Source organism: Clavelina lepadiformis, chromosome 5, assembly GCF_947623445.1.
Source record: "Clavelina lepadiformis chromosome 5, kaClaLepa1.1, whole genome shotgun sequence".
NCBI classification, from domain to species: domain Eukaryota; kingdom Metazoa; phylum Chordata; class Ascidiacea; order Aplousobranchia; family Clavelinidae; genus Clavelina; species Clavelina lepadiformis.
In genome coordinates, this window is record NC_135244.1 from 13,225,472 (window position 1) to 13,237,497 (window position 12,026).

The 12,026-nt window shown below is 42.1% G+C and overlaps 1 protein-coding gene across 2 annotated transcripts; it reads left to right on the forward strand.

Annotated features, from left to right (window-relative positions):
- The first annotated feature begins 366 nt into the window (after positions 1-366).
- Positions 367-8,945, forward strand: LOC143460198 (uncharacterized). 2 transcript variants are annotated; one of them, XM_076957622.1, is made up of 2 exons: positions 367-516; positions 7,443-8,945. In XM_076957622.1, the coding sequence occupies exon 2, from the start codon at positions 7,494-7,496 to the stop codon at positions 8,010-8,012; it is 519 nt and encodes a 172-aa protein (XP_076813737.1). In that variant the 5' UTR covers positions 367-516; positions 7,443-7,493; the 3' UTR covers positions 8,013-8,945. The 2 variants fall into 2 exon arrangements, with proteins under 2 accessions (XP_076813737.1, XP_076813738.1); XM_076957623.1 differs by having other exon boundaries at positions 7,454-8,945.
- The last annotated feature ends 3,081 nt before the right edge of the window (positions 8,946-12,026 follow it).

Below are 12,026 nucleotides of genomic sequence, written 5' to 3' on the forward strand. Positions count from 1 at the left end.
CGTACTACTGTAGTTGTGGTGATTGAATCAGTAGACATCGTGTAAACAGTCACATGACTTGTGTTCTCGGTTATTTGTAATATTGAGAAAGTGTACAGCACCTACAATAAAAGCCTTTTCTGGCAAACGGTATTTGTTATAATATAACACGAACGTTCGGCTATCAGAAAGGTTAGAGAATTCTAACCGCACGCAACAATAGAGTCAGATACTAATGTAGTAGGTTAACTAAGTCAATAACGTAACGTAAGCTAAGACCGATAAACTCTGCATCTGTATCTGCATCTGTCGGCATCAACCTCTACATCCTAAAACGACCCCAACCTCTACATTTCTGGTGACCCCGACGTGATAAACCACCGACATTTCTGGTGACAACCCGACGTTCTACTGACAACCCGACGCTTCGACGTTCTAATAAACCACCGACGTTCTAGTGATCACTGACGATCTTGTGTCAAAAACGACGCGTTTCAATTCTCACACTCTCGCAATTCGCACAACCGTTCTTCACTGGTAAGTGGATTTTTCACTTTTTATACAACTACTTGCAACCATAGCTTGTAAATGCATGCTCATCGGCTTGTACCTTATTAAATTAGCTTAAGCTATTCTTATTGTGCTGCATTGTGCTGCAGTTTGAAATAAAAGTTTCTTGTTGTAAAGTATTTTTTGGTTCAATTGTGAACAATTTTTGCGGTGCGCCGCCTAAAACATTTTCTATCGGTTTTGATAAATGTCACAACCTGTGCCGACACAACGAAAAGTTACTTCGGTGCCTGGCAAAGCTAAGACAGAATACCACATGAGCACACGATCAACCGACCGTTCCAACGAGTCAATTAATAATACAACTATGTCGAACGAAAACGGGGAGGGATCTGCAAATACTCCCGATAATGGCATTGCTGGTCCGTCTGGTCTGGGTACTAGTAACCAATTACCAACAAACGCGCAACCACAGAACAATACTTTACGAAACGATTTGTTTTCACACGTTAAACTTCCTACCTTTTGGAAATTTAATCCCGAAGCGTGGATTTCTCACCTTGAACATAAATTTTCTCTTTATCAAATCACTTCTCAAACTAATCGTTACTTGTTGGCGGTAGAGGCAATTCCTGCGAAAGACCTCGCGCTCCTTCGGTTACCTTCGGCGTCAGCACAGAACTGCTACGACATATTGATCAATGAAATCTTGAGAAACTTTGATAAACGTGAGGACCATTTAGATTTTTTGTTGGCGGACCTGACGCTGCACGATCAGTCCCCGAAACATTTAATGCGCGAATTAATGAGCGCAGTAGGTCAAGAGAATCTTACTCCGCCAGTCGTCAAACTAATTCGTGCTAAATTCCTTAAAGCGTTACCACCAGACGTCGCAATTGCGTTAGCCAGCGTGGAACATCACGATCTCCAGAACCTTGCAAGCAGAGCCCACGAAATCTTGCTGCTTAAACAACCAAAAACTTCTTCGCACAACCTTTCCCTTGCCATCACTGATACGGATGACATTGACTACCCAATGCAACCGCAAATACAGCAAATTCAATTGTCTAAACCACCGCGCTATACACGATCTAACGCTAACAACGAATCTAAGAGTTCCGGGCAAAGAAATACGAATTTCACAAATCAAAATACGCCAAACCAACGCAATTCATTTAACTCAGCATGGCAACAACGATCACCACGCACAAACAATGGACAGTTTCACAAATCATACAGCAACAACGGGTTTAATCGAGATAATCGCCGACAAAATGGTTCTTCTTTTGCAAACCAACGCAAATATAATTTTTTACATTCATCCCCCACATTTCAGAAACCAGACTACCAACGTAGCAATTACCCTTGCGCGTCTGATGCTTCTAATGGCTTATGTTATTACCACGCCCGCTTCGGTAGGGATGCGCGCCGCTGTCACCCAAGTTGTAGCATGTGGGAGAACCAATCCCGCCCAACAAAAAACGCGTGGCGATCGACGCAACATTAACCCCGTCAGTCCCGTCGATCGCATCAACAATAAAAAGAGGCTGCCCCTTGTTAACTGTATATGATCACGCCAATAGTATTCACTTTTATGTAGATAGCGCGGCAGCAACTTCTCTTTTGTCCGCTAGTTTAGCTGACGTATCAAACCGCAAACCGCAAACACCGCTTTTCGCTGCTAACAGCACGCCAATTACTACGTATGGCACTACACAACTTAATGTTTCCCTTCATCCTCGTTTTTCTTATCCCTTTGAATTTGTGCTTGCGGACACACCTTTTTGCATATTGGGGCTGGATTTCCTCACTGAATACAACTTTGTTTTGGATCTTAAAGCCAAGCATCTCATAGATGTACCGAACCAACAGCAATATACGTTAGAGCCTGTTGAAAGTGATCCTGTTCGCATATCCATTCTCAGCCAGATAGATCCTGTTGCAGACCTTTTACATCAATTTCCAGACTTGCAAAAACCCATGTCAGCTGTTAAACCAGTGAAGCATTCCATCGTTCACCACATCCATACCACAGGTTCTCCTGTACGTGCACGTCCACGTCGATATAGCCCAGAAACAATGCAGATCTTGAAGAAAGAAATTGACAGCTTGCTGGAGCGAGAAATTATCCGATACAGTGATTCTCCTTATGGAAGTCCGGCCTTGCTCGTTCCTAAAGGCTCTTCTGGCAATAAATATCGTCTTGTCGTTGATTATAAATTAGTCAACAAACAAACAATCGACAGCTGTTACCCTCTTCCGTTCTTACATAGTTTTTCCGAGGTTTTGTATGGTAAAACTGTCTTCTCTAAATGCGATCTCCAAAACGCCTTTCATCAAATAAAAGTGGCTCCAGAAGATGTCCATAAAACGGCGTTTGTTTGCCCCCTAGGACAATTTGAATACACAAGACTCCCATTCGGTTTATCGGGCGCCCCACGGACCTTTTCCAGACTAATAGGGGAAGTAGTACGTCCCCTTCAGCACCTTGGAATCTTTGCTTACCTCGATGATATCATCATTGGAAGTAGTAACCTATCAGAACATCTTGAACACCTTAAGTTGCTTTTTCAACGACTTGAGGAATTTGGCTTAACGCTCAATTTAGACAAAAGTGAATTCAACCGCGAGTCTCTTGACTACCTTGGCCATCACATAAATTCTGAGGGTATACGACCAACTCAAGAAAAAGTGCAGGCCATTCTTGATTACCCACAGCCACAAACCTGCAAACAGCTGAAACGTTACTTGGGAATTTATTGCTATTATTTTCGCTTTCTGAAGCATTGTTCCACAACCTTACAACCGCTTTACAAGCTAGTTCCGAACAGTCGCAGCAAACGCGCGGCCCCTTTAACATGGAATGTCGAAGCCGAATGCGCCTTCGCCAGCAGCAAACAAGCTATTGCAAATGCTAGCACTTTAGCGTTTCCGAAACTCCATGCTCCAACTTATCTAACAGTTGACGCTTCGTTGACCGGTATTGGAGCGACATTAGAGCAATTGCAAGGAAATCAACTTGTTCCTTTGGCCTTCTTTTCAAGACAGCTGAACGCTACTCAACGTAAATACAGTTGCTTTGACCGAGAGCTGTTGGCCGCTTACAAGTCAATACGTCATTTCCGCTACTTCTTGACAGGCCGACAATTCACTTTGCGTACAGACCATCTCCCTCTGGTTTCAAGTCTCAGTAAGCTCTCCGAACATTACTCTCCAAGACAGTTCCGGCAATTGTTGTTTGTTTCAGAATATACAACAACCATTGAGCACATCAAAGGCTCTGCCAATGTTGTGGCGGACCTCTTGTCAAGGTCTCAACCTTCGGCACCCAACATTAATACTCTTTCGGACGTTCCGCCTCCTTTAGAGTATGAGAAAATAGCACAAGCTCAAGCCAATGATCCTGCTATTCAAAGACTACGCACCGCAACAACATCACTCAAACTCCAGGACTGCAAGCTGCCCAATAAGGACCTTACCATCCTTTGTGACGTGTCCACTGACACAGAGCGTGTTCTAGTTCCTTCCTCCTTCCAACGTCAAGTATTCCTGCACTTACATAATTTATCGCATCCTGGAAAAAAAGCCACAATTAAGCTCATCAAGGAAAGATTTATATGGATAGGGATGTGTAAACAAATCGCTACCTGGGTTCAACAATGCCCAAACTGCCAGGAAGGAAAAATTTTCCGCCACACTAAAACCGCACCGGGGAAATTTAAAATTCCCTACGGACGATTTTCTGATGTTGCAATTGACTTGATTGGACCACTACCAACCTCCCATGGTTACAAATACATCCTTACATGTATTGACCGATATACGCGTTTCGTTCAAGCGATACCAATCCCTGATGCCACCACGGAAACCGTTGCTGCTTACTTTGTTAATCACTGGTGTTCCTTGGTCGGTGTTCCAATCATCCTCACAAGTGATCGTGGACCATGTTTCATAAGTTCCGCTTGGGCAGAAATTATGCGCTCGCTTGGTATTCAACACAATCTGACTACAGCTTACCACCCCACTGCCAATGGAATTACAGAACGCGCAAATGCAGAGATCAAGCGCGCCATCAAGTGTTCAGACGAACCTGAACGTTGGTTTCACAAATTAGGTTTTATTGTCTTGGCCCTGCGTAATCGCTATCTCCAGGATTTGAAATGTACACCTGCTGAGTTAGCTTTTGGACACACCTTACGGCTCCCAGGTGGTTTCTTTTCTGATTCCAAGCTTGCCTCTGCAGTTCCTACATCCAGCTACCTCGGTGCCTACCGAGACTTCATCAACGACCTTCAGTTTACTCCAACGACCGCTCATACAAAATTCATGCAGTCCTACGTGCATCCGGATTTGAAACATTGTGACCGCGTTTATGTTAGATGCGATCATGTCAAACGTGCGTTAGAACGCCCTTATGTTGGTCCTTTTCCAGTATTGGAAAGATACGAAAAATATTTTGTAATATCCCGTCATGGCAAACCGGATCGCGTCTCACTCGACCGTCTCAAACCTAGCTATACAATTGATATTGATGCTCCCTCACCATCATCCTCCTCGCATCAACAAAATTTTTCTTTGCAGACTCGACACCCTGCTCCTCAGTCAGTCTCCGCTACTTCAGCGAAACAGCAAACGACACCACCTACTGTCACTGCTCCTGCTTCTATAAAACCGCCTGAAGTTGTAAAGACTTCTCGGACTGGTCGCAAAATCATTCCACCGAAACGGTTCTCTGACTAAACAACACAACATGTTCGTTTGTCTGCTGCTTACATGTTTCTTTTTGTTCACATCCGCCGCTCAGACGAATCTTCATCCGGATACACAGAAATTTCTGTTATGTCAGCGTTCGCATTCTCTCGGGTTATATACCTTTGATGACGACATACATTGTCAAACGCAGACACCCTTCTCCATACACAACTGCTCTGCTACCGTGTTTGCTCCAGATCTGCATCTCCAGAAGATTCCTGCAACAGTTTGCACTTCACAGATTACTTCCTGGAGCACTACTTACTTCTTTTTTGGGAGTTATCAAAAATCGGCCAACACCTTTGACGCACACCCACCGTACAACCCAGAATGTTCGTCGTGGAATAAAACCAACGTTTCATCACATGGACCGCTGATCCTGTCTAATCCTGCGGCGTACTCAACACGCAATGCAGTCCATTATAAGTTTGTCTGGCCGACTTCAGCTTCTGGAACAGTAACAAACGACTTCTTGTTTCACACTACAATTTACTACGATTACGTCACGGACACAATGACGTCGTCTCTTGGATCTCTTGCATCGTGCTCAATCGGGCGTGGATACTGCTTAACGGGCAATCGTATGTTTATATGGCGAGTACCTTCGCATATCAACTGCCCACCAACCAAGCCTCTCGGGACTCACAAGATGCTCCTCCATTACAACTCTACGTCCTTATATAGAGTTTCCTTACCTGATCTCGGGATCTCGGTACATCACTGGAGGAAATGCTCCTCTCGTGCGAAAAACTGCTATGGCAAACATATTCACTGCGACAACAACAACTTTATCTTTCGCTACCAACAATGTACAGAGCTCGACAGACTCGCTCTTTTTCGTCCTAACCGGCTAAGGCGTGCCCCTTTTCGAACGCCATACTCTCAATTCGAGCGACTTTTTGCAACCTTCGACACACAACAGGACGACCTTATTTCAGAAGTTCTCACTACCTTCAACGAAGAGAACAAGTTCCTACATTGCCAACTCACGAAGCTAATTGGCACACTCTACAAAGCAATTGGGAAGATCTTCCCTACTGAGATACTCACTACTACTCTTGGACATCAAACCATGGGTTCCAGCCTTGGAGATTTTATGTCCAGAGCAGCATGTCACTCTATCAACGGTACCGTCTTACCGTCACTTGCGTACCGAAACGCATTCAGCCAACGTCCTCTCATCAAATATCGCGATCAAAACGGCCACAGTCAATACGGCCAACTCATTTCAGACAACATTGTCCTACCGGGAGTGCACCTGCTGGAATCGTATCGACCAGCAAGAAGTTTTGTCTTCCGAGTTCTGGGACACACTGTCCTGTATCACAACTATACTTTATCGCACGAACATGTGCAGGTGCATCAACTCAACTTACCTTTGTCGCCTATACACGTCAACTACAAGGCACCCGACTACGAGAAAATTCTCAACGAGCTACCTGACTCTGACTCGTTTACTGATCTACAATCGCTGCTCAGCTCTATGTCTGAAGCCAACCTTCTCAAGGAACAAATGCGACATGTCATGACAAGCCTTACTACTACTACTGATGAAACTATGATCAACGGATCCTACGTCGCAGACACATTCGCACACGCCGCGAAACAAACGCTACTCCTTGCTCTGTCGCAGATTACGAATCCATTTCTCTCAGCCCTTATATTCATCCTGCAACTCCTTGCCATGATGTGGGCCCTCTTCCATACCATCGGGTTTATCCGATCGTCTCCGCACCATTTGCAGTATGCCAGATCCCTTGTATCCCGTGTCCGCGCTTGGCGCCACCAACAGCAGGCGCCAGTTGCAAGACCACAACTACCACAACCGCTGCCCTTGCCTCGGCGTTCTCGTGATGAACCGTCTCCGTCTGGATCTTCTGATGACGCACCGCCCGCTTCATCTTCTCGTGATAATTTCGCGAGCACCCACACACTTTAAGTTTCACTATGTGTATCACCTTGCTTCAATACCGATAATGTCCTTTGCATGTACAATTTTGCCGTTTTCCCTTGTCGCCGCTTTCGATTTTGTAACCGTTTTGCTTCGTTGCATGCTTAGTAGCTTATTCTTGTGCTAGTATCGTTTTCACTTTTCCCGCCTTATTGCATGCTAACTATTCCTGTGCATGAGTTTAGCTGTTTCAACCCACCTCAATAGGGGGAGGTGCAGTTGCAAAAAAATTTACCCTCTACCCCTTTAGTTTCTCCACAGACTTTGCTGCCACTACCATTGCTGCCAAAACCACTTCAGTATGTCGACGGTATCTGATTCCTCCGCTGACGTTCAAATTGACGAAATCACTTCAGTTACTGAGATGATTCCCGACTCACCCGATTCACCGGTTCAACAATCATCTCCCGCGCCGTATGTGCCGATCGTCAGACCTGGGGAGCAAGGCGCTCCTGCCCCCATGCCCCAGAGCGCTGATCTAGCAGATATACAAGCTACGGTGTTACAACCAGTACATAGACTATTTCGGCCGTTTAAAACAACCGTTACAATGCCGACCCTTGCGGTTCCTGCGCCGCCAACCACTTCGGCTGAGGATCTACTACTTTGGTTCCAGCAGCTGGATGAACTGTTCCAGCTGGTTCCTGATTTTGAGTTTATGAGCAAAATCCTTACCATGGTAGCAGCCACACCTGCTTTCCACATGGCCCCCTTGATGAAGTATATATCCAACGGGGTTACGGACAAAACCCGGGAATACGAACAGTTCAAACAATTTTTGCATGCCCGGTTAATCTTGGAGATACCCTCCAACATGTAGCTATATTACCATCAGTTATTTTAAGCATATGTTACAGTTCATTCATTTGTATATAACTTCAGTTTTTTGTTTGTGCTTGCTCGCCATTGCCACCTTCAGTACGTTACATGTTAATTGTCATCTTTTTCCTTCCGTAGCGGGGGAGGAATGTGGCGGCTTGGCTCGCTTTTGTAAAATCCTTACGTCTTTCGTAGAAATGTGTTTTCCAGAACAATTGGAGTTTTTAAACTTTCAGTCCCGCCACATCATTCTTATGAAAGAGTTTTCCAGCTAGTAAATGGAGTTTAAAACTTGCCTTTTCAGAACACTGCAAACTACCGTTGGTATATTTGAAAACTTGCTACGAATAACTTCGTGTGAAAGCTCCTTATTTAGTACGTTACCAGGTCGCTTCCAAGTAACTGTTTCCAACTTAACCAAATTTAATTTGCATTGCAAACACACCGATTTTCACGTTCACACGCTTTGAAATGTTCATGCCTTTTTTGTCATATATTTCCGCCACATCGCAGCACGTTTTATAAGCTTGAACTTTTGTGTGAGACTCCCTCAGAGCCTCAGAACCTCAGTCACAGACGCGAAGTTATAGACATATGTAATACCGTACTACTGTAGTTGTGGTGATTGAATCAGTAGACATCGTGTAAACAGTCACATGACTTGTGTTCTCGGTTATTTGTAATATTGAGAAAGTGTACAGCACCTACAATAAAAGCCTTTTCTGGCAAACGGTATTTGTTATAATATAACACGAACGTTCGGCTATCAGAAAGGTTAGAGAATTCTAACCGCACGCAACAATAGAGTCAGATACTAATGTAGTAGGTTAACTAAGTCAATAACGTAACGTAAGCTAAGACCGATAAACTCTGCATCTGTATCTGCATCTGTCGGCATCAACCTCTACATCCTAAAACGACCCCAACCTCTACAGGTCTAATGTTGTTGCCAATGATCTCAATAAAAGCCAACCAATTAAATTTTTCTAATTTTTTTGCTAGTTTAGTGATAGACGGCAGGAATTTGATGTTGTAATTAGATCTGTAACTAACTGCAATAGCAGTTCGGAATAAAACTCGAACCTTTCAAATGAAAATATTAATCTTAATCACAGCTTTCAAAGATATTAACTAAAATTTTCAAAGATTGTTTTGATTACATCAATTATTTAGCAATTAAAATTTTTACCAAGCCATAAGTTGCACGCCCATTCTTGTGGCTAAGTTACAACAGTAAAGGGATCGCAATGACAACTACGTTTTCAACGTTTTCTAAATACGTGCATAATTTAAATACTGTAATGATTATTTTTCTGTGAATTCAACAGTAAACTGATCAACGTTTTGAAACATTCAACGCCAGACACATGCGACGAGCATACTGTATTCTGCTTTTCCATCAATCATTTATTTTTCGTCAAAAGCGCGGTGGAAACAAAAAAATTAAGCCAGTTGTTATTAGCATGGGCTAATGAACGGGAAAAGGTGACAAAGCCGAGGTTTAAAACGTGCTCAAAAAATAAGGTAATAATTGTTGATAACAACTAGCACGGCCGCTAAACCTGTAGTTCAACCCATAAAACACAAGTCAAAAAAGCGAAGTTAAGCAGACGCGCAGGTGGTGTGTTCAAGCAATAGATGGTTGAAAATTGCTTCAATGCTGTCCATAAGTGGATGGGAAAAGAAAACCCACCGCAAAACAACATCCCGTTCAGGAGCCAGGTTTCTGGTGGTTATTACAATAACATTGGGCGTTGTTGACGAAACTTAGTTTATACACCGAAAGTGCTCACGAATGATGATCTTTGGAAGATGTGATAATATTGCTGCTCGTTGCAAGATGGAATTTTATCTGGTACATTGACAGTGATGCACGTACATTTGTTTGTAAAATATCTGCTATATGAAAGATATTAAATTTTCTATTTTTTAATACCCTTAATATTTCTTTAACCTTCATAATACAGTAAAATGTGTTCCAAATTCTCATATGCCTAACACTATTTTCCAAAACACACAAAAACCTACACATGTTTAAAACTCGAGTTGGGCGTTTTAGAAATAAACGTTTCAATAGTGTCCTCGAGGAAAACTTTAACAAGAATATGATGCTTAAAACGTCTCCTTCTTCCCAGTAAACGGTTTTTCGAACTCGAAAAAAATGTGTTATATACACGGCTTTTGCCATTTAGTTGAGCACACTCATCTTTCTTACATTTCCTTTTCCTAGCCGTGCATGAGATTTTCTTAAAAATTGAAAGTATCATATTTTTACTGGAACGCAAGCAGGAATGAACAAATAAATACACTTTCAGTAAAAGATAGTTCAAAAAAACACAAAACAGTTAACACAATTATACATAGAAATTGTCTTGTAGTTCGAAAGTGCTTCGGTTATCAGGGTCCAAACAACGTTTCCCTAAAGACAGATAAAACATCAATAAGAGTTCAAGAAAACTTTGATTACGAATTCAAATTAAATTTTTGCGACAGTATGAAAAAAAATCGTACAACAACATAAAATCATAAATAAATGGATTGACTTGAAGTTGATGATATTGTTGAGCCAGAGACTTATTCAAAAAGGCTTCTGATTTTAACGTATAGCCTATGATATAAATGTTAGACATCATCAAGAATCAGGAGTGACTTGTACATAGAGGACTTGCAGCCCTCCTGTAATTTTTGTCCAAGTTATGTAAAACAAAACACTAACACGTTTCAGTTTTGGATTCTTCTTTCAAAGCCCTTAATGTTTTTTACACTTTTTAATTGGCAACATGCCCTGGCTTTCTTATGGTTTGAAGCAACCAGTTGAAACTGCTGGTAGGCCTGTGCTACTGCATTAATATTGGATGACTTAACTACTTGTTATTGCAACAGGACCTTTCACTGGTAGGCTAGGATCATTTTAATGGTTATTTTAAAAATGCAATAAGGATTTGCATATAGTCATAGTAGACGCCTAGACCTGAAAGCTGTGCCCGAACAGACTGGGCAGGGTTCATTCCAAATTGGGTTAATCTGCAAAAAAAACATGCAGCTTTTAAAAACTTTGCTAACTTATTAAAAGCGAAGATACGGTAAACCAAACCAAAGTTTTCGTATGATTTCCAACATATCATCCACACCCTTGTTTAACAAGGAGATAGCCTTAAGCGATAGGGCTATACGCGCATATTGAATGCGAGAGAATAAAAAGTTCTTTTTGATGCATATGTAACTTACTCAAGGTTTGCTGTACGTTGCGGTTTCGCTGCTCAAGCATAATATACTTACTCTAAATGTAACCTACAATTGTTAAAAGGCATGTGGTTACACCGTACATTTACTGAATCGCATGAAAACATCAGTCTGAGACGATTTCTGTTTTCTGTTAACTGTGTTTTTTTATTAACTTTGATGGTGATTTCTATCTTCCGTGGTAAGATCGAAAAATGTGATTTACTTTGGGGTAATAACCTAATAGCAAACTTAAAAAATCTAAAATTCATATTATAAGTTTGTCAAAGCATAGATACTGTATTGCACTAATTACAGTATAATCTGTAATGTCATGTGTAATCTATGGTTAGTGTATAATTACAGTGTATATGCATAACTACGAACTGCTGTAATCATTTTATCACCGTGTTACTAACATGAGTTTAGCCATTATATGGCAAACCAGCTATAGCTCATTAAACGAGAACTCAGTTTGCTAGGAGAGGCCTTTTCCGAAAGAAAGCTAGCTGCAATTACCTCCACACCATACAGGCAGGGTCGGATTTAGGGGTTGGGGCCTTGGGCCATCACCAATTGTTTGACCAGCTACATTGTGTCACAAATAAACTGATGTATAGTTAGGGCTAACCTATGTCCTCTTTCCTAAAGAAAAAAAAATGAATTGTCCTTCGAGGACACTGAAAAAATGCCCAAATGTCCTCTTTTTTTGCATTTTACGTTTTCTTGCTTATATTTTCAACAGAGTAATATTTTTCTGTGACTTTTCGGCATGAGGTCTAAGTCAAGTCAA

What these genes read in the sequence shown, in the direction of transcription:
- LOC143460198 (XM_076957622.1), top strand. Translation starts at nt 7,494, where the DNA reads ATGTCGACGGTATCTGATTCCTCCGCTGACGTTCAAATTGACGAAATC.